The sequence below is a fragment of the Schistocerca americana genome, chromosome 6, assembly GCF_021461395.2.
Source record: "Schistocerca americana isolate TAMUIC-IGC-003095 chromosome 6, iqSchAmer2.1, whole genome shotgun sequence".
NCBI lineage: Eukaryota > Metazoa > Arthropoda > Insecta > Orthoptera > Acrididae > Schistocerca > Schistocerca americana.
The window spans coordinates 297,123,912-297,146,480 of record NC_060124.1 but is presented as its reverse complement, the minus strand read 5'-3'; the positions used below and the strand labels follow the sequence as shown (position 1 = coordinate 297,146,480).

The 22,569-nt window shown below is 39.6% G+C and overlaps 1 protein-coding gene across 1 annotated transcript in view; it reads right to left on the bottom strand.

The window, feature by feature from the left end:
* Nucleotides 1-22,569, bottom strand: part of LOC124619394 (beta-galactosidase-1-like protein 2) — an 82,363-nt gene that overhangs the window by 9,570 nt on the left and 50,224 nt on the right. Inside the window, exons 9-11 of the mRNA XM_047145746.1 lie at nucleotides 21,469-21,716; nucleotides 13,646-13,861; nucleotides 13,276-13,501 (exon numbers count right to left, since the gene is read on the bottom strand). Of these exons, the coding sequence (XP_047001702.1) occupies nucleotides 13,276-13,501; nucleotides 13,646-13,861; nucleotides 21,469-21,716 (690 nt within the window). The remainder of the gene's footprint in view (nucleotides 1-13,275; nucleotides 13,502-13,645; nucleotides 13,862-21,468; nucleotides 21,717-22,569) is intronic.

Sequence of the window (22,569 nt, the reverse complement as noted above, 5' to 3'; positions counted from 1 at the left end):
TCTCGTAACATTCTTCAAAATCCAGTGCAGTGAATTTATTGGTCACAGTTATTTTGCTAAGCAAGCAGCCACATAGTCATAGAAGCTCCTGGAACAGTAATGATTCAAACTACCTTCCACAGTTTGTTATTATCATCTGAGCTACCTCAAACCTTACAATCCAGCCATTTACAAAAGCTCTGGCCACCATTTCTGCGACCATATCACTGATCAAAAAGGCCTTAGGCCAGCTTGCAAATCTGTCAGCCACCATTAATAAGTAACTATACTGTCCTATACATTGCAAAGATCTCCCGAGGTCAACATGAATTTGCATGAAGCGCTCTGTAGGCATGATTATGGTGCCAATGGGATGTTGGCATCTGGCACATGCTTGAGCTGATTTTCAGCAGTCTTTCTTAATGGTCAACCAACCACTTTTCTTCTTATCAACTTGACCGTAGCTCACATTCCCACATATGCTAAATTGTGGAAGGCTTCAAAAATGTGGTGCCAGATTTTTGTGGGTATAAAAGAGCACAGTAAGTTTTGGGATGTGTCACACCACAATGAAGCTTGTAATTCAGGCACACATGTCTGAGACAAATTGAAGATGGACTGCTGCTGCTCAAGCATAAAACATAGGCCATTGTCATTCCGTTGTTCCACAATGGTATCCTATTGAAGTGAAAAAAAATTAACAACCACATTTCTGCTGTTGCTCATGTGCTTCACATCTGTAGTAAATTGGGAAATGTATTCAGTTTGTTTACATTGTCTCAGTGAGCCAGTGTAGAGACTTTAGAAAAGAAGACGGTAAGTGGTGCACGGTCCATGTAGATGGTGAGGTGTTTGCCTTCCACTGAGCCACAAAAATGTTTTATTTCAGCAGGTACAACATGTAACTGCCTGTCTTCTGCACTACATTTCTGCTATGCTGTCAGAAACAATTGCAAGAAAAACATTACGGGCTACCAGGCTCTGTGTACAGGTTGCTGCAAGACTGTGTTGACCACTACCTGGTTCGGGTAACCATTGATGCCATCAGTGCATTATGCCATGGGTGTGTGAGGTGCACTGCCTGACCAGCACATTCCTTAATTGAGTTAAATACCACAAATTTTTTCTTGCCTTTACATCACTTTTCTCCTGCTGCCCTTATATTTTCCTTCCCCTCCGTAAGGGGTCCCTGCAGTTTGGTTTCTTTTGGTATGTACCTTCTGTAATAATTAAGCACTCTGAGGAAGTGCCACAGATTTTTGTGCATATGTGGTATCAGCAACAGGGGCACAGCTTCAGTACTTGAGGGTAGAAACCATTTTTACAAATGGTTTTACAAATGGTTTCTACCCTCAAGTACTGAAGCTGTGCCCCTGTTGTCACATTAAAACCAATACAGTCTAGATTGCTTTTGCCCAAGATGTGTTTGTCTTTGTTGATGACAGCACCTTATTACCACAGGCATCGGAAAAGCTGTCTGAGGTGCTCTCGTGCCGTTCTAGTGCACCTGAAAACACCAGAATATTTTCCATGTAACAAAACACAAAATCAATGCATCTGAGAACCTGATAAATAAAATATAGCCACATATGTGCCGCATTTTTCAAACCATACAACATGAAGTTGTACTCAAACAGACCAAACGGTGAGTGATGGCTCTCTGTTTTACATCTTCAGGTGCAACTGATATTGTAAATAGGCCGTCTCACCGTCAATGATGCTGAATATTTGAGCTTTTGCAGTAGCATTGTTGAAATCCATTACATGAGCTCTGTAGTCAACACAAAAGCACCACGTGTTGTTCCACTTTAACAACATGTGTAGTGACAAGGCCCACTGACTGTCTGAAGGTGGCACCCCACCCTCTTAGAACTCCTTATTAATGTCTTCTCACAGAGCTGCAAAATTTTTCGCACATTAGATAGCAAGGCTTGTTCACTGCCAGTGGTTGAGACAATGTCTGAATGAAATGCATAATATTGTGTTCACCAAGCATCTTGCCTTTTCTACTGACTTAATCTCTCAAAATTCTTCTATGATGCTGTCAAAGTTCCAGTTCCACTGTGTTAATTCTACTGTTGCTATAGGAAAGTAGTTTCCTGTTGTGGGGATCTGCTGCCAGCAGAAAGTTGTGAAGGAAATCTGGCCCTGTTATAGGTTCAGTAATGTTCACAGCTATAGTGGTCCACTGGAACTTTCTGTCATAACTAAGGTCCAAATTCAACTGCTCCCTCCCATATGTTTGAATGAAAGCGTCATTAGCTACCATCAAAAGTTGTGATCTTGCAGAATCATCTATAATGAATTGCAGGAATATACTGATACCGGATCCTGTGTTCACCAGAAATTTGGTTCCTGTTCACCTGTCTACCACAAATAGTCTTTCAGAATCATTTCCAACTAACTGCACAAACAATTCTCCACAACTATTGGAACAATTCTTTATGAAAGTCCCCAGGACTTTTCTGATATTCAATTCACTCTTCTTTGAAGCTTTTTTTTTTTTTATTTTTATTTTTTTTTTATTTTTTTTTTTTTATCTGTCATAAAGTTTAAGCAATAGTGCCTTGTGTTTATTAGTTTTGGAACTCTATCCACGACTGTTGTATCAGAACTCAGAACAGGACATGTTAAGACATTCTGTGGAACTTTACTAAATGCCTAACTACCTGAGAACAGATAGTTAGGAACCCCACTAGTAGTGAAAATATATTGGATCTAATGGCAATAAATAAAAAAAAGCTCTTGTCACACCTGTCTACAAGAAGGGTAGTAGAAGTGACCCACAAAACTACCAACCAATATCCTTGACATATCTTAGCACGTATTCTGAGCTCAAAAATAAAGAGGTATCTTGAACAGAATGAGCTCCTCAATGCCAGTTAGCATATATCTCAAAAACACTGATCATGAGAAACTCACACTTTTCTCACATGACATACTGAAAACATTGAATCAAGGAACCAGGAAGATGCAGAGTTTCTTGATTTCTGAAAAGCATTTAACTCAGTACCACACCTAAGCTCATTGTCAAAAGTATGACAGTATGGGGGATCAAGTGAAATTCGTGACTGGCTAAGGACTTTCTGGTAGGGAGGACATAGATGTTATCTTGGCTGGAGAGTCATCATCAGATGTAGAAGTAACTTCAGGTGTGCCCCAGGGAAGTATGTTGGGACCCTTGCTGTTCATGTTGTATATTAATGACTTTGCATACAATATTAATATTAAAATCAGGCTTTCTTTTTACAGATGATGCAGTTATCTATAATGAAGTACTATCTGAGAGGAGAAGCTGTATAAATATTCAATCAGATCTTGATAGGGTTTCAATGTGGTGCAGAAATCGGCAACTCACTGTAAATGTTCAGAAATGTAAAATTTTTCAAGTCACAAAAAAAATGTAGTTTCTATAATTATAATATAAATAAGTCATCGCTGGAATCAGCCAAACCACACAAAAGTCTGCATGTAACACTTTGTAGGGAAAAGAAATGGAATAAACACATTGGTTCAGTCATGAGTAAATCATGTGATAGACTTTGATTTACTGGTAGAATTCTGGGGGAGTGCAATCAGTCTACAAAACACATTGGTTACAAATCACTCATGTGACCAGTTCTAGAATATTGCTCAAGTGTATGTGGCAGCACGAATGGAAACAGATTTGTTTGATCAATGGGAGAGTGTTGCAGAGATACTGAAGGAGCTGAACTGGAAGGCTCTCAAAGACAAAAATTAATTATCTCAAGAAAGTTCTATTAACAGATGCGAACTTCGCCTTGTGAATATTAACGTTATTCTGCCCTGAGGAGGAGTCTGTGGCACTTGCCTCCACTTTGTTTGAAATGAATCTGAGTAATCAATGCTGGAGCCATTCATGTCCCATTTGTTCATTGCCTTCCATGGAACACCAATCAGTCAAAACAGTAGCGTTGTAGGAAATTTGCTGCGACTACCTGTTTGTGGACATCTTCTTGAGTGTTGCAACCAGTTGCACTCCACAGTCATAACAGAAGCACACATCTTGAGATTTCCTGATGCAGTAGCCATGGAAGGAGGACAGCGGGAAGGACAACTATTTAAAAGAGACCGATGACCACTGGCAGCCTTTAATGGCCATCAGAAGTGATTGTATGACTGCAGGGTGCCACTCATTTGTGAGCTATGTCTCTGAATCACTGGTGATACTAGCATCCGTTGAATTTTGCAACATGATCATGGAGAAAGGATGTGTTAACTAGTTAGTCTGTATCATGCAGTCAGTATGTTACATGCTTTTAAGTGTTGCATTTTGAGTGCTCAGCTCTTTCAAGCTTTCAATCAGCTGATCTGTGGTTGTCGAGTGCACACTGCTTGGAATGCATGACCCAGGGCTGCTGGGTGGCTCTGTTCCTAATATGTGTGGTTTGGGCCATCCATCCTGTAGTATTTTGCTTCACATTGCCAACATTGTGCTGCAAACAACTTGCAACAGCTTCCACCTTATCTCCTAGCATACGAAGTCACAACCTCATTCCTGCTTCAACAAAACAATCCCAATGTTTGTGTGGAGGCGTTTAAGCCACAACATGTGTAAGGAATTTTCTGGTAACAAATCCCTCACTGCCAGTGACCTCAGCTCTTGCAATAGTTGTCTGGGCAATCTGTTTCCCAGCTGCTCGTCTGTAAGTAATCTCTGTAGCCATACCTTAGGTGCTGGTGTGAAATGCTCAATAAGGCAGTTTGCAAAGCCTCTGCTTGGACAATCTGAATTTCATTCAAGTGGGCAAAGACACACTGAAATTGTTCCTTAACATTGCTGATGCCATGCTGACTGAAAATTTTTCTGCCTGAGTCTCATAGTCAAGAACAAAGGCAATTTAACATGGGTGGAAGTCCTACCTTGTCCTGGTATCGTAGATTGTGTGGGATGTCAATGTGTTGATGTAGTGTACATATTGTGTGTGTTTCTTGATGTGTATCCTCCCACTTGACTCTGTGTTCCTTCGCGGGACCACACCATAGGTCTTTTTATATTCATGAAGTAAACAATCACTACAGTGATTAAGTAGGCATGATCTTTGAATACACACATTTATTTTATTTTATTTTACACCACATGAAATCCTCTTACAACAAGTAAAAGTATACTATAAACAACAATGCACAAAGAATGCAAAACTTGTCTTTATTTTCTTTTCTTTTTTGTTTGTTTACAAACGAATGGTCAATCGTTTTGTCACTACAATGCTGTAGGCCATCAGCAGCTAAATGCTTATATGGACTATAACCTTTAAAAAATTTGCCAGGCAAATATTCCAACAAATTTTTCACTTTACTAACATGACTCAGCCTGAGTGTTGACATGTGTGGCGGTCTCCAGATAAAGAAACATGATGTGGCCAAAAACATGCAAAAAATTGTCCACAACCAAACCAGTCTGTTGGAAATTTGTGGTAAGGTCTTATGGGACCAAACTGCTGCGGTCATCGGTATCTAAGCTTGTTGTTGTTGTTGTTGTTGTTGTGGTCTTCAGTCCTGAGACTGGTTTGATGCAGCTCTCCATGCTACTCTATCCTGTGCAAGCTTCTTCATCTCCCAGTACCTACTGTAACCTACGTCCTTCTGAATCTGCTTAGTGTATTGATCTCTTGGTCTCCCTCTACGATTTTTACCCTCCACGCTGCCCTCCAATGCTAAATTTGTGATCCCTTGATGCCTCAAAACATGTCCTACCAACCAATCCCTTCTGCTAGTCAAGTTGTGCCACAAACTTCTCTTCTCCCCAATCCTATTCAGTACCTCCTCATTAGTTACGTGATCTACCAGCCTTATCTTCAGCATTCTTCTGTAGCACCACATTTCAAAAGCTTCTATTCTCTTCTTGTCCAAACTGGTTATCGTCCATGTTACACTTCCATACATGGCTACACTCCATACAAATACTTTCAGAAATGACTTACTGGCACTTAAATCTACACTCGATTTCAACAAATTTCTCTTCTTCAGAAACTATTTCCTTGGCATTGCCAGTCTACATTTTATATCCTCTCTACTTCGACCATCATCAGTTATTTTGCTCCCTAAATAGCAAAACTCCTTTACTACTTTAAGTGTCTCATTTCCTAATCTAATCCCCTCAGCATCGCCTGATTTAATTTGACTACATTCCATTATCCTCGTTTTGCTTTTGTTGATGTTCATCTTATATCCTCCTTTCAAGACACTGTCCATTCCGTTCAACTGCTCTTCCAAGTCCTTTGCTGTCTCTGACAGAATTACAATGTCATTGGCGAACCTCAAAGTTTTTACTTCTTCTCCATGAATTTTAATACCTACTCCGAATTTTTCTTTTGTTTCCTTTACTGCTTGCTCAATATACAGATTGAATAACATCGGGGAGAGGCTACAACCCTGTCTCACTCCTTTCCCAACCACTGCTTCCCTTTCATGCCCCTCGACTCTTATAACTGCCATCTGGTTTCTGTACAAATTGTAAATAGCCTTTCGCTCCTTGTATTTTACCCCTGCCACCTTCAGAATTTGAAAGAGAGTATTCCAGTTAACGTTGTCAAAAGCTTTCTCTAAGTCTACAAATGCTAGAAACGTAGGTTTGCCTTTTCCTAATCTTTCTTCTAAGATAAGTCGTAAGGTTAGTATTGCCTCACGTGTTCCAACATTTCTACGGAATCCAAACTGATCTTCCCTGAGGTCCGCTTCTACCAGTTTTTCCATTCGTCTGTAAAGAATTCGCGTTAGTATTTTGCAGCTGTGACTTATTAAACTGATAGTTCGGTAATTTTCACATCTGTCAACACCTGCTTTCTTTGGGATTGGAATTATTATATTCTTCTTGAAGTCTGTGGGTATTTCGCCTGTCTCATACATCTTGCTCACCAGATGGTAGAGTTTTGTCGTGACTGGCTCTCCCAAGGCCATCAGTAGTTCTAATGGAATGTTGTCTACTCCCGGGGGCTTGTTTCGACTCAGGTCTTTCAGTGCTCTGTCAAACTCTTCAAGCAGTATCTTATCTCCCATTTCATCTTCATCTACATCCTCTTCCATTTCCATAATATTGTCCTCAAGTACATCGCCCTTGTATAAACCCTCTATATACTCCTTCCACCTTTCTGCCTTCCCTTCTTTGCTTAGAACTGGGTTGCCATCTGAGCTTTTGATATTCATACAAGTGGTTCTCTTCTCTCCAAAGGTCTCTTTAATTTTCCTGTAGGCAGTATCTATCCTACCCCTAGTGAGACAAGCCTCTACATCCTTACATTTGTCCTCTAGCCATCCCTGCTTAACCATTTTGTACTTCCTGTCGATATCATTTTTGAGACGTTTGTATTCCTTTTTGCCTGCTTCATTTACTGCATTTTTATATTTTCTCCTTTCAGCAATTAAATTCAATATTTCTTCTGTTACCCAAGGATTTCTATTAGCCCTAGTCTTTTTACCTACTTGATCCTCTGCTGCCTTCACTACTTCATCCCTCAGAGCTACCCATTCTTCTTCTACTGTATTTCTTTCCCCCATTCCTGTCAATTGTTCTCTTATGCTCTCCCTGATACCTTTTAGTACCTCCAGCATTCTTCCAGGTATACAACCTTCTTTTATGATTCTTGAACCAAGTGTTAGCTATGATTAAGTTATGCTCTGTGCAAAATTCTACAAGGTGGCTTCCTCTTTCATTTCTTCCCCCCAATCCATATTCACCTACTATGTTTCCTTCTCTCCCTTTTCCTACTGACGAATTCCAGTCACCCATGACTATTAAATTTTTGTCTCCCTTCACTACCTGAATAATTTCTTTTATCTCGTCATACATTTCATCAATTTCTTCATCATCTGCAGAGCTAGTTGGCATATAAACTTGTACCACTGTAGTAGGCATGGGCATTGTGTCTATCTTGGCCACAATAATGCGTTCACTATGCTGTTTGTAGTAGCTTACCCGCACTCCTATTTTTTTATTCGTTATTAAACCTACTCCTGCATTACCCCTATTTGATTTTGTATTTATAACCCTGTAATCACCTGACCAAAAGTCTTTTTCCTCCTGCCACCGAACTTCACTAATTCCCACTATATCTAACTTTAACCTATCCATTTCCCTTTTTAAATTTTCTAACCTAGCTGCCCGATTAAGGGATCTGACATTCCACGCTCCGATCCGTAGAATGCCAGTTTTCTTTCTCCTGATAACGACGTCCTCTTGAGTAGTCCCCGCCCGGAGATCCGATTGGGGGGACTATTTTACATCCGGAATATTTTACCCAAGAGGACGCCATCATCATTTAATCATACAGTAAAGCTACATGTCCTCGGGAAAAATTACGGCTGTAGTTTTCCCTTGCTTTCAGCCGTTTGCAGTACCAGCACAGCAAGGCCGTTTTGGTTAATGTTACAGGCCAGATCAGTCAATCATCCAGACTGTTGCCCCTGCAACTACTGAAAAGGCTGCTGCCCCTCTTCAGGAACCACATGTTTGTCTGGCCTCTCAACAGATACCCCTCCGTTGTGGTTGCACCTACGGTACGGCCATCTGTATCGCTGGTTAATGTTACAGGCCAGATCAGTCAATCATCCAGACTGTTGCCCCTGCAACTACTGAAAAGGCTGCTGCCCCTCTTCAGGAACCACATGTTTGTCTGGCCTCTCAACAGATACCCCTCCGTTGTGGTTGCACCTACGGTACGGCCATCTGTATCGCTGAGGCACGCAAGCCTCCCCACCAACGGCAAGGTCCATGGTTCATGGGGGAAGTACCTAAGCTTATGCACTATTTAATCTAACTTAAACTAACTTACACTAAGGACAACACACACACCCATGCCTGAGGGAGGACTCAAACCTCTGATGGGGGAAGCCACGTGGGCCGTGACAAAATGCCTCAGACCATGTAGCTACCCCACGCAGCAAAAACTAGTCTGTAAAGACAGCAAATGACTGCAATCATAGTCTTCACAAAAAGTCCTCCAAATTTTTACACTTTTGTTATGCCATATTCAGTAGCATGCAACAAAAGCATTTCATTTCTTCTGTGGTAACATTTCTCCAGTTCCACACAGAATGTCATGGAAATGGTATCACTTTCCATATGTTTATTGTAGCATACCTGTTCATTTCATCTGCTATTTCTTTAAGTATACTGTCAGTCAAAGTTAAGTGAAAGAAACCAACTGGTGATGACAAAACATTACTAATTTCAGTAATAAAAATCACACTTTGAAATGTCAAAAGGAAAATCTGTAAATTTAGAGTCATCATCAATCCACATTTGCCTTGAATCTTCTACTGAATCACAAGAAACATGAACATTTTTCACAGTTCTCATCATTGTTTTCACTTGAATCATTTCCAAATGGCTCACTGACTTCATCAAAATCATTGTCACTCTTGTTTTCACTTAGAGATTCCTCTAAAAGCTCTACAATCTCTCCCTCAGAAAGAACTATACATGAATAACTAGCCATTTCATGCCTTGATGGCTAGTACAATCAGATTCGAGGATGGAGAATGTGAGAGCTATAAAAATCATGTCAAATGAGGCTCAACATGAGAGTGGAAAGTAAAACTGGCAATGTCTAGTGCCACTCACTGTTGAGGTGGAGAGAGATAAACACAAAAGAGGGTGCACAATGCTTCAACGAAAATTTTTGAATACGTGCCCAGTAACATAAACTGTTTAACAAACAGCAAAGTAAAATTTGAAAATAAACTGAAAAAGTTTCTGCATGACTCCACAGAAGAATTTCTACCATTGTAGTCTGTCAAGGTAACTGCTAAAATAAATCTGTAAATTTTAAAAAAAATAAATAAATAATGGAAGCACATAGCTTTATTTACAAATTAATTTGTTGCCTGAATGTAAAATGACTCATTCCACATCGTTGTGAGTCACCATACAAATGATCCATGGAATAAGTTAAGTAAATAACAGGATGTCACTCATAAGAGTTATCCAATCCATTTTCTCTGGTGTTTTGGCAGATATTCGCAATTCTGTTTTTGCCAAAGAAATAACTGCTTGTCACGTCTCTAATGTGAAAAGCAGAATTTTATCTATCATTTAATAGAGCAGTTACAGAGATAGTAAAATATGATGAATAACCAGTACTCTAGCAGTGACAGCACCACCCTTGCTAGTGCTGGCTGCTACTGTATGCAGCAGTCCTGCTCAGTTGCTGCTGGAGTACTGGTTATTCTTCATGTTTTGCTGTCACTGTTAATACATATTGATAAAACAAATATCACACTAGACTACTATGAAACTGGTCTATCAAATGGTCATCTAAAATTTCGCTCTAAAAATCATTTTGTTTGTAATGGGAAACAAATTGATGCCTTCCATTAACATTGGATGTCACATGAAAGATGTGATGAGCAGTATTTGTTTGGGTTGATTGCACCTACACATTGCAAAAATGAAACTGCACATATCTGCTAAAACATCAGAGAAAATGCACCTCATGACTCTTAGGAGGGACAATGGGTATATAAATTCACCTTATCCTGTTTCTGTTCTAACTCATGTCCACCTACAAGTGGGTAACAGTATTAAAATAAATCAAGGTCTAAGTCTGAAATGCTTTCCAAATAAATAAGTTCCAGATACTTTGACAGTTCACTACATTATGTTCAGCAGATAGCATCAGAACTAATGATAATATAATAAGAATGCTGTTTGATTATTATGCTTATTAGTGAGAAAAAGAAGTTCAAAAAGTTAGAAGCTCATAATTATTTTAATGAAAATTATCTTCTTCAATATCTTTTGGCTTGGCTGGGTACAATCCTTAACCATTTGGGAGTGAATGAGGAAGTACGCCATTCTAATATGGCAATTTATACAGTTTCTGAGAAAGTTATGTTTGCAAGTTTGCAAGAAGTAGGCTAATGTCAGCAGTATTATCATCAATATATGCCAGCCATTAATTTTCAACTTTATTGCCAAAAACATAACATGCTACCCTTAATACAGCTCCCTTCTGGCAGCCACACTACACAGATAACAAGTTTTCCTTAAACATGGAAAAACTCACAATAAGCAATAACCCAGGAAAATTTTAAGTAACTGAAATGAAAGTTCAGTACATTATCATGTTAATATCATTGCATGAACATGTTACATACAAACTAGTAGCACTACAATCTGCTTCAGTCATTCAAATATATGCTTGTAGCCACTGATTGCTCTCTGTGTGATGTCAGGCCTTGTATCCAAGATTCCATAAATGGAGCAGCAGTGCATCAACATCATATATATCTTTTCAGCCAGAATGAGTCAACAGAGATAACTGAATAAGTCTGAAATAAACCCTAAATCCTTGCCACATCACAGGTGAAATAACAAAGAAGTTCCAACCACTCAGCTCCAGTATTAGTGATGTTATTGTAAACCAGGATTGTCTGGGAAGTATTAACCACAAGCATTTCTTTTGCAGCTCTAAGAAATTAAGTATGAATAAGATCACTAAAGCATAAGATGTTCAACCACACTTGTCACGCCAAAAATAATTCAGTGAACAATTCAGTGCCTGGTGTAACCAGCTCAGTATCCCAAACTGAAATGTAAGGAGAATGTCTGGGATACTCTTGACAGATTTTGCTGAAGGCAATCTTTCTCCTTAACTCCTTAACATACCCTTCCTATCATAAGATCAGGGCTTCATACTCGCTATGGAAAACATAAGAAGCATCGTTAACAACTTTACTTAAAGTGTTGAATCTTTGTTTGCTGCAATCACACCCAAGTTGACATTACATGAGGAATTTCAATATGATAAATATATGTTGTACAGTTTCAACGTGCTTCAAATACCAACTTGTTTTTCCTGTACCTTTCTTTTCATATTTTAGTTATATTGTGTTCTTCAGCCACCACATTTGTGTCAAAATTTCAGCGCAAACTACATATACACGTAATTTCAGCAACTTGTGCTGGGTGTCCCCATGGTTGACATTTCTCCTATGCTGATTTCACATACTCAGACAAGTTAGTGGTGGTCACTCCTAAATAAAATGCTGTGCAGTAGTCACAAGTTAGTAGATAAACAAACAACATACATCATTTCACAAACTGCTCTGACTTTGTTATTGTAGAATTCACCAGTGGTGGAGCTGCAGTAGGTGGTAGTGGGTGGGCGCATGGGGCAGGAACAATTGCAAGGGTAGAAGCTTGGAGTGGTTTCGTTATTTTAGATGGTTTGACTAGAATGTTATGGAGGTTATGAGGGTGATATAATGAGATATTTGGTGAAGTAATGAGGGTATCAAGGAGAGAGGATCTCATTTCAGGGTTTAATTGAGAAAGTCAGGTTGAGACACTGAGAACTAGGTTGTACATACGGCAGATTTCTGAATTCTCACTATTCTTGTGAACTATCAAGTATGTAGCAAACAAGACAAATAGTGTGCTAGCGATGACAATGTTTCAACAGTACCTTATATTACATTTCTTATATTTGTTAAATGGCATTTGTGCTTCAAATTCGTAACCAGGATCTCATAGGCAGTTTTAGACCACTGATAATAGGTAACTAAAAACTTCAAAAAATATTATCAGACAGTAGCAGACTAGGTTTCTTCATCTAGAGAGAGGAATGGGACAGATATAACTAAAATAACAAATATTTAATTGTGTCAAAATGAAAATTCAACAGAGAAAACTGTTAAATTCTGGCTGACCATAACTTATATTCAGGCAGTGAAATTCAAGGTACTGCCAACAGCAATACATAAAAGTACAAAATACTGTTCCTAGCTTTTATAACTTGTATGTTCTTTTATTAGGGGAAAAATAGGGATTGATTGGGGAATGGTGTAAAGACAGGGCAGTTCACTCAGAGTCCCCACATTGATGAGGATCCATATGTTATGAGAACAAGAAGACAAAAGATCTGAAAATGGAGCACTATTACCAATTTATCTTATTACAATTCATTCTTCTTAATCATATTCAGCATTTCAGGTCTCTAACTGTCCACTCATAATGATCTGAATCTGTAGCACAGCTCCATTCTTTTTAACTTCCTTGACATCTATGAAAATCTTCGACAGTGCATTCAAATTATTTGCATGTCACAAAAGTGTGGCTGTTCATTTAAATTTTTCATTAGATTTATACCATGCTTTTTTTAAAATTATGATAACTTTGTAATGTATTATGACGAAATCATAATACACGAGAACAAATTACACCAAGAAGATAACACAATCAGCCATCACCCAACAGTAGAAATTCAAGTACTTCAAGTAGGTACACTAATTACCATGTCTAGTACTGAATTGACCTATTTCACTTGCACTTACCTCATTTTCCCCCTGGATAAGCAATGGAGCAGGCACATATAACGTTCTCTGGGGGCCAAGATTGAAGTAGCGGCCAAGAGGGAAGCCATTCAGGAAGACTGATCCTTTCCCCCAGGCACTCATATCAATGAAAGTGTCTTGTGGTGTAGAATCAACATTGAAGGTGGCACGAATAAGTACAGGTCCACGAACTGATTCTTCACTTATTGGTTGCCATCCAGTCAGTCTGACACAAAATGCATAATGAAATGAGTAGTTATAATTTATATCTTATTCTCAAGTATGAAAAGGACAAAATTTAACCGAGATACTATAACAGAAATTGTATCATATCAACGTCTTAAAGCAAAGACTCTGTGTGCAGTCTAACCTCTGTAACCATTTCTTCTTGAATTGAAGAGCAAATATTTGCCAGTCTGAAAGAGCTGTCCCATTAACCAGTACAGGTCCTGACACAATTCCTTTCCGCTGATCAAAATCCTTGTCATTGAGAAGACTTCCAAAATTGTTTCGTCCCCAGTTCTCAACCAGTATATCCAGTGTGTGTGGCACACTGCCATCTGCATTCAGTGTTGTGCTGGCATTACTGTAACCATTTCATAGTAAGAATACTATTTACATGTTATAACAAAGGCATAGGCATTGATTATAATATTTTTGCAGAAGACAGATGAAATAATAATGGAATAATTTATCACAGAAATGAAGATATGGTTTTATATATGGTTCTCGGGCGAGACGTCGGATGTCATAGTGAAAACTCCACAATATTTTGTCAGCGCAACTGGCCGACATCTCCAGGTGCGACGAACACACTGCTAAGGCAGGACCAGGGCCCCCTATTTATGCCAGTTTTAGGCAGGAAGTGCGCATGCGTGGATGCGCCAAATTCGATGGCCGATATAGACGATATCAACTGATAGCTGGAAGGACAGTAACGCCACCTACAGATGAAGAACCAAATACTTTGGAGCACGCGCGGAGGCTGCCGCTGCTGCTCTGTGCTGGCATCGGCCACCCCAGTGACCTCTATCGGAAGCCGCAAGCGCGGAGGCTGCCGCTGTTACTCTGTGCTGCCATCCGCCGCCCCAGCAACCTCTGTCGGAAGCCGCAACCAAAAATGCGCGTCCACGTAGGCGCCGTGATTATCCTCCCATTGTCAACAGAATATTTATGTTGCTGGCGAATCGTCGTCCGTCTTATGACCAATAGTATTCCTCTCTGCTCGAAGTGACTTAAATATGGCCAGTGCTGGATCCCAAGCTGTACTAAGCTGAAAGCCCATGTCTCTGTTTACAAGATTCGTTGAGCAACGTATTTCCACTGCTTCCTTAATAACACTGTCCCAGTACGAACTCGTCAATGCGAGAATTTTTGTATGTTGATAATTCATAGAATGGCCTGTACTGAGACAATGCTTGGCCACTGCAGACTTTTCTGGTTGCTCCAGACGAGTGTAGCATCGGTGTTCAGTGCATCTCTCTTCTACAGTGCGACAAGTTTGTCCGATGTACGACATGCCGCAGCTACAAGGAATCTCGTAAACACCGGGTCTTCTTAGGCCAAGGCTGTCCTTAGATGAGCCCAAGAGAGCTCTGAGATTTGCTGGTGGATGAAAAACATATTTAACTTTATGCCTCTTCAATAATCTTCCTATTTTTGAAGAGACACCGCCGATGTATGGCAAGATGACCATTCCCCTATGTTCTTCGCCTTCTTCCACTTCCTCATGTTGGGTAACCCGCTTCGGTTGTAAGGCACGGTGAATCTCCCGTTCGGAGTATCCATTTTGTTGGAAAATGGTACGCAGATGGAGTAGCTCATTGGATAAGCTGGCTCATGCTCTGTGGACCAACGTCCTCAGTACGCCACTTCGTTGCCAAGGATGGTGACAGCTGGTGGCCTGTAAGTATACGTCCGTGTGCATTGGTTTATGGTACACTGCGTGACCTAATGTGCCATCTTCTTTTCTCCGTACCAACACGTCCAGGAATGGAAGTTCGCCATTTTTCTCCATCTCCATCATGAACTTGATGTTGGGATGAAGTGAGTGTTGTTATCTGGCCTCACGGCATTGCATTGCTGAATGTTTTTCTTGAGCATCTTAACTCGCTTCATCCCAACATCAAGTTCATGATGGAGATGGAGAAAAACGGCGAACTTCCATTCCTGGACGTGTTGGTACGGAGAAAAGAAGATGGCACATTAGGTCACGCAGTGTACCATAAACCAATGCACACGGACGTATACTTACAGGCCACCAGCTGTCACCATCCTTGGCAACGAAGTGGCGTACTGAGGACGTTGGTCCACAGAGCATGAGCCAGCTTATCCAATGAGCTACTCCATCTGCGTACCATTTTCCAACAAAATGGATACTCCGAACGGGAGATTCACCGTGCCTTACAACCGAAGCGGGTTACCCAACATGAGGAAGTGGAAGAAGGCGAAGAACATAGGGGAATGGTCATCTTGCCATACATCGGCGGTGTCTCTTCAAAAATAGGAAGATTATTGAAGAGGCATAAAGTTAAATATGTTTTTCATCCACCAGCAAATCTCAGAGCTCTCTTGGGCTCATCTAAGGACAGCCTTGGCCTAAGAAGACCCGGTGTTTACGAGATTCCTTGTAGCTGCGGCATGTCGTACATCGGACAAACTTGTCGCACTGTAGAAGAGAGATGCACTGAACACCGATGCTACACTCGTCTGGAGCAACCAGAAAAGTCTGCAGTGGCCAAGCATTGTCTCAGTACAGGCCATTCTATGAATTATCAACATACAAAAATTCTCGCATTGACGAGTTCGTACTGGGACAGTGTTATTAAGGAAGCAGTGGAAATACGTTGCTCAACGAATCTTGTAAACAGAGACATGGGCTTTCAGCTTAGTACAGCTTGGGATCCAGCACTGGCCATATTTAAGTCACTTCGAGCAGAGAGGAATACTATTGGTCATAAGACGGACGACGATTCGCCAGCAACATAAATATTCTGTTGACAATGGGAGGATAATCACGGCGCCTACGTGGACGCGCATTTTTGGTTGCGGCTTCCGACAGAGGTTGCTGGGACGGCGGATGGCAGCACAGAGTAACAGCGGCAGCCTCCGCGCTTGCGGCTTCCGATAGAGGTCACTGGGGTGGCCGATGCCAGCACAGAGCAGCAGCGGCAGCCTCCGCGCGTGCTCCAAAGTATTTGGTTCTTCATCTGTAGGTGGCGTTACTGTCCTTCCAGCTATCAGTTGATATCGTCTATATCGGCCATCGAATTTGGCGCATCCACGCATGCGCACTTCCTGCCTAAAACTGGCATAAATAGGGGGCCCTGGTCCTGCCTTAGCAGTGTGTTCGTCGCACCTGGAGATGTCGGCCAGTTGCGCTGACAAAATATTGTGGAGTTTTCACTATGACATCCGACGTCTCGCCCGAGAACCATATATACAACATGTCCATCGGGAAAGCCTCAAGCTACACAAAAGATATGGTTGCTCAAATATTTTGAAAGGAAAAGAATGCAAAGAAATAGAATAAGTTCTTAATGCTCAGATGAGGTGAACCGTTTTACTACCTTTATAAAATGCAATGAAACAGAACTGAATAGAATTTATTGAATAATAATAGACTGATAGCATGAGATGTATTTTATTGGAACATTTATGAAAGTCTTCAGATAAAGAAAATATTTCATGTCAGGAACCAAGTCACACAGATGACCACATTTAAAACTTTTTTTAATGTTAGAGCAGAGAATATGATAACTCAAACATAAGCAACTCTACCCAAGATGATAAACATGAAATAAGGACATGTTCTACACCAAAGCAAATCAGTACAGCCATATAAGGTGAAGTAGGAAGAGTAGTAAAAGGGCTAAAAAACTGAAACTCAGCAGGTATTGATGGTATCCCAGAAACAGTCTTAAACAAGAGGGCATTAAATTTAAATGAAGCACTGATACAGATATGTGACTGCTCACTCCAAGCATGCAATTTTCCAGATTTGCTGAGAACCTGCAAGGTGATTCCAGTTCACAACTCAAATAGGAGGGACAATGCACAAAACTACAGATCCACTAAAATTTTATCTTACCTTTATAAAACATTATTGAAAATAACTTATGATGAACTTACAAAATTCATCAGTAAAAATAAAATCTTATGTAATGAACGAAATGGATTGAAAAATATGCCTTAAATGTAGAGTAAACCTGATGACAGGAAACATGAATATTTCTTGACCTCTTAAAAGTATTTGACATGATGGGTCATAAAATTCTGCTCTCAAAACTTGAACATTATTGCAATTATCTATAACGTCCAACAGCTGGATCAGCTCATTCCTAAGTAAATGTAAACAAGCAGTAAACACCAAGCATACTAACAAAAAATCTTAACACAATTACATAGATATTATTGTGATATCATGTAATTAAATATGGTGTTATACATTAACAGTCCATATCTAAATATGGATGATCATAAAACCATCCTGTTTGTTGATGACATCAAAATTCTGCTAAAAGGGGATGATAAAGAAGAACAGCATGGCTAATTCCAGGTGTGAGGAGGTGTCAAGAATGGTGAGCAGGGTGGAGGGGCAGTGCACTATAATAATGACTTTTCTTTCCTCTCAGCTAAGTTATTATTGGCCATAAGCAGTAGTTTAACTGCAGTTTTTAAACATTGATAATTTATAAGGAATAACATTCATAAATTAAAACGGTCTCATGTGTCAGTTATAAAGGTCAAACAAAATTAGATTTCAAGGCTAGGTTAAAAATGCAGAATTCCCTGAGATTTTATGAAATTTCTGAAATTCCCTCAGATTTCCCTAATTTTTTTCCAGATAAAATGTAAATTCCTGAAAACTCTAGGTTTTCCGGAAGAATCATCATGCTGAAGAAGCAGTTGGTAAACACTGTCACACAAAAATTTAGCAACTGGCCATGGAATGATTGCTTAATAACAAACAGTAAAAATATTGTCACACTAAAATTCCAATTTTACAAACAATGATCCATGCTCCCCACTTATTCCTATCGATGATTAACTAGTTGGTAATAGAACAGAAATTAAATTATTTGGGTTCTGATTACAAAGTAATTCAAACTGTAATAAGCATACAGAATATTTCCATACAAAATTAAGTGAAACCTGCCATGAACTTTGTAAACTGAAATCGTAATGTAGTGAGAAAACAGTAAAAAGCGTTTATTATGAGCAAGACTTGCCGGAGAGAATTTACCTTTAGAAGGCATGTCAGTGCTGCTAATGGGCACATATAAAGTACATAGAATGTTCTAGCTTTTGGATCTAACAACTCCATCATCAGGGAAAAGAGAGGGATAGATTGTGAAAGGTTAAAAATGAAGGGAAGGTCACTCTGACAACAGAATGAGAAAGACCCACCTGTTACATTCCTACATTCATTCTCATCTTAACACTTTGAAGACCAGCCACTTTGAAGACCAGTATAGGCATGCGTATTCAAATACAGAGATATGTAAACAGGCAGAATACAGCACTGCAGTTGGCAATGCCTATATAAGACAACAATTGTCTGGCACAGTTGTTATATCAGTTACAATGGCACATTATCAAGATTTAAGTGAATGGGACACAGCATCTCTTCATGAGTGTACCGTAAATATCAGGAATCCGGTAAAACATCAAATCTCCAAAATCTCTGACATTGCTGTGGACAGAAAAAGATCTTGCAAGAGTGGGACCAACAACGACTGAACAGAATTGTTCAACATGACAGAAGAGCAATCCTTCAGCAAATTTCTGCAGATTTCAATGCTGGGCCATCAACAAGTGTCAGCATGCGAACCATTCAATGAAACATCATTGATAGGGGCTTTTGGAGCCGAAGGCTCACTCGTGTACCCTTGATAACTGCATGACACAAAGCTTTAAGCCTTGCCTGGACACACCAACACCAACATCAGACAAGTCTCATTTCAAGTTGTATCAATCAGATGGATGTGTATCGGTATGGAGACAACCTCATGAATCCATGAACCCTGCATGTCAGTTGGGGATTGTTGAAGCTGTTGGGGGCTCTGTAATGGTGTGGGGCATGTGAAGTTGGAGTGACCTCTGATACATCTAGGTATGACTCTGACAGGTGACATGTACATAAGCAACCTGCAGCGATTCATGTCCATTGTGCATTCTGATGGACTTGGGCAATTCCAGCAGTACAATGCAACATCCCACACATCCAGAATTGCTACAAAGTGGCTCCAGGAACACTCTTCTGAGTTTAAACACTTCTGCTGGCCACCAAACTCCCCAGACATGAACATTACTGAGCATATCTGTGATGCCTTGCAACATGCTGTTCAGAAGAGAACTCCACCCCCTTCCACTTTTACAGATTTATGGACAGCCTTGCAGGATTCATGGTGTCTGTTCCCTCCAGCACTACTTAAGACCTAGGTCAAGTCGTGCCACGTCGTGTTGCAGCACTTCAGCATGCTCATGGGGGCCCTACCTGATATTAGGCAGGTGTACCATTTTCTTTGGGTCATCAGTGTATGAAATTGCTGTATTGTCAAGAGTAATATATACTACAAAAGAACCAAGCTTCAAGATTTATGTTTCATACTTACTTTTAGTTTTTTGATAAATACAAATTTTAAAATAATACTGACAGAAGATATGATTATCCCCCCAAGAAGTGGTGCAAGGTGAGTTATTGAGCATTTCTTCCAATTGAGTTTCCAAAAGTTCTTGCTCACTCAGCAAATGTGATGTAATTGTGGCAGAATTACAGAAAATTGTGAAATCTAATGAGTACACACACACACACACAATTACGTCAATGTGATCATACTGGCTCAGCCATTTGGAATAACTGCCATTATGTTCGCTAACATTTCTTTCAAAATAATTCTAGAAACTGACTACAGAAGGCAGCACCAGTCTAGGAACAGCTAGTGAGATGTTCATACATTGTTGTCATATGAAATGGGTCCAGTTTTCAAGTGATAAGGGGCTCACATGTCAAGAAAATCACGGCATGACTCAGGCACAGTCTTTTTAACACAAAGTTATTGCCCAAGCTGATATCAGGCTTGGTCTCTTAAGTGTTAAATGAGGTGTCATACTTTAAAGAAACTGAAATACAGCTATTGGAACTTTCGGATCACAAAAAATGACCATCAGAATCACAAATGCGTGAAAACCCTTGAGCCTCATGTAAAATCCTCTTTCAGCTTTCAGGTGTTCCTTCTTTACCCTTTAGATGCATTACAGAAACTGTCATGGTCTTTCAAACAAATGGTACAGATAAGGATACCAGTCTGGGGGGAAGAGGTATCTTGGGATATACATGAACATAACACACCACACAGCAGGTAATTACATTTAACCCAAATTGACACTTCCTGGTGTCAGAAATGCACTTTATATATGGGGACTTACACTTGATAAGTAAGTTCCTGAACACATATGAGGGGTAGCCATAAAATGCTAATTATTGTCTTGAAACAGTAAACTTACATAACTAATTAGTTATTTGTTTGTAGGTACAGGTCTGCAATCCCTGCATCACATTACCATAGTATACTGCTACAGAAACCAAAACAAAAGTGGCACAGCACACTGTTAAAGCGAAGATGGGCAGCACCATTTCGTTTTAGCCTTCTAACGACATACTGTGGTACTGTAGTGCAAGGGTTTCAATGCATACCAGTACTGCAGACATGTACCTGCAAACAAGCAACTAATTAATTATGTAGGTTTATTACTTTGATGTGTTAATTAAAATTTTATGACCACACCTTAAAAAAAAATAAATAAATAAAAAAAAAATACTGAAGCAACAACCTCTACAACATATCCGTCATCTAATTTACAGCATCAGTGCTTCTATTCTACTGATGAATATTTAAATTATACAATGACAACTTAAATAGATATGCCCATCACCATCACTGTCTCCTATAGTCACAAAATTCCTAAACATAGATTTTATGTGGATGTAATACTGTAATTCAAATTTGTATACATAGAAATGGTATTATTTGAATAATGTGTATATATCTGTTGCATCTCGCCTTCATCTGTTCACCCACATGTATGCATTACCTAATACATAAACTGGCTTGTCCACTGTCTGTTAGACAAGCTGCTACTTTCGTAGTTTAGACTAGCAATAAAAAATATTATCAAACTGTCCAATACCTCTGTTCCCAGAAACCAAATCCCTCTAACTGTATAACTGAGGTAAGAGGGTCAGTTTTGCTTTCTCCATCTATAAGCACTATAGCAAGATCTCGGACACGTCCAATAATTTGTAAGACCGAGCTTTCTCCAATTGTTACGCCAGTCTTTCGATAAAGCACAAACCCATAACTTTGGCCATTGCCATTGTTGATATCAAGATATTCCATTGGCAGAATCTCCGTTGAATTAACCCAGTCTCCTGCATCCTAAAACATATTACACATCACAATGTAATTGTTCTTATCTGCAGAAGAATTATGAAAAAAATCAGTATAGTGTTTTTAAATCACAAATTGAGATAACCAATTGTTGTCGGTGACAAAATACTCTTGATAAACAGACATTGTAAAGATTTCACTTATTTACATGCTGTGCTAATTTTGTATGTATTGTGTTCACTTTAATGAGTATATCACAAACGCTTAACACACTTACTTACACAAGGTGATCATAATGAAAGCTCCATTTTCAATACGCTGTAACTGTATTACAGTAGAATATATTTTACAGTAGAATATCTTTGTCTTCCCTCTGACACCCATGCCTCCATCTTTGCTACCCCCCCTGTTTACCTTACTCCTGTTGCTTTATAACCTGGGTTGTGAGTATCTGAATCCACTTTCCCTTCTTCCCCTTTCTCCCCCTCTCTCCTCCCTGATGAAGGAGAGTTACGAAAGCTAGGATACGTAAATTTTCTGTTCTGTTTTGTGTATCTATTGGCTGTACTGAATTGAGGTAAGTACTGGCCAGCTCCTCTATCTCTTTGTTAGTATTTGTTTCACATCTTTACATGAGATTTTCCATTAATCATTTGGAACATACTGTTTATCTATTTCAATTTGTAGCAGAAAAGGTGGACAGCATTCTGCACATGTCTTGCACCAGTCTCACAACAATTAAAAACTGATGTTGGTTTTGGCCTCAGGATGATTAAAAACTGATTTCACTGTCACTTTTTATGCAGTTTTTGGCTTCAGGACAATTACAAACTGATTTTTCCCATTCAATGCCATGGTGGATGGACTTACCTAATTAACAGTGCCACAACAGTAGAATGTG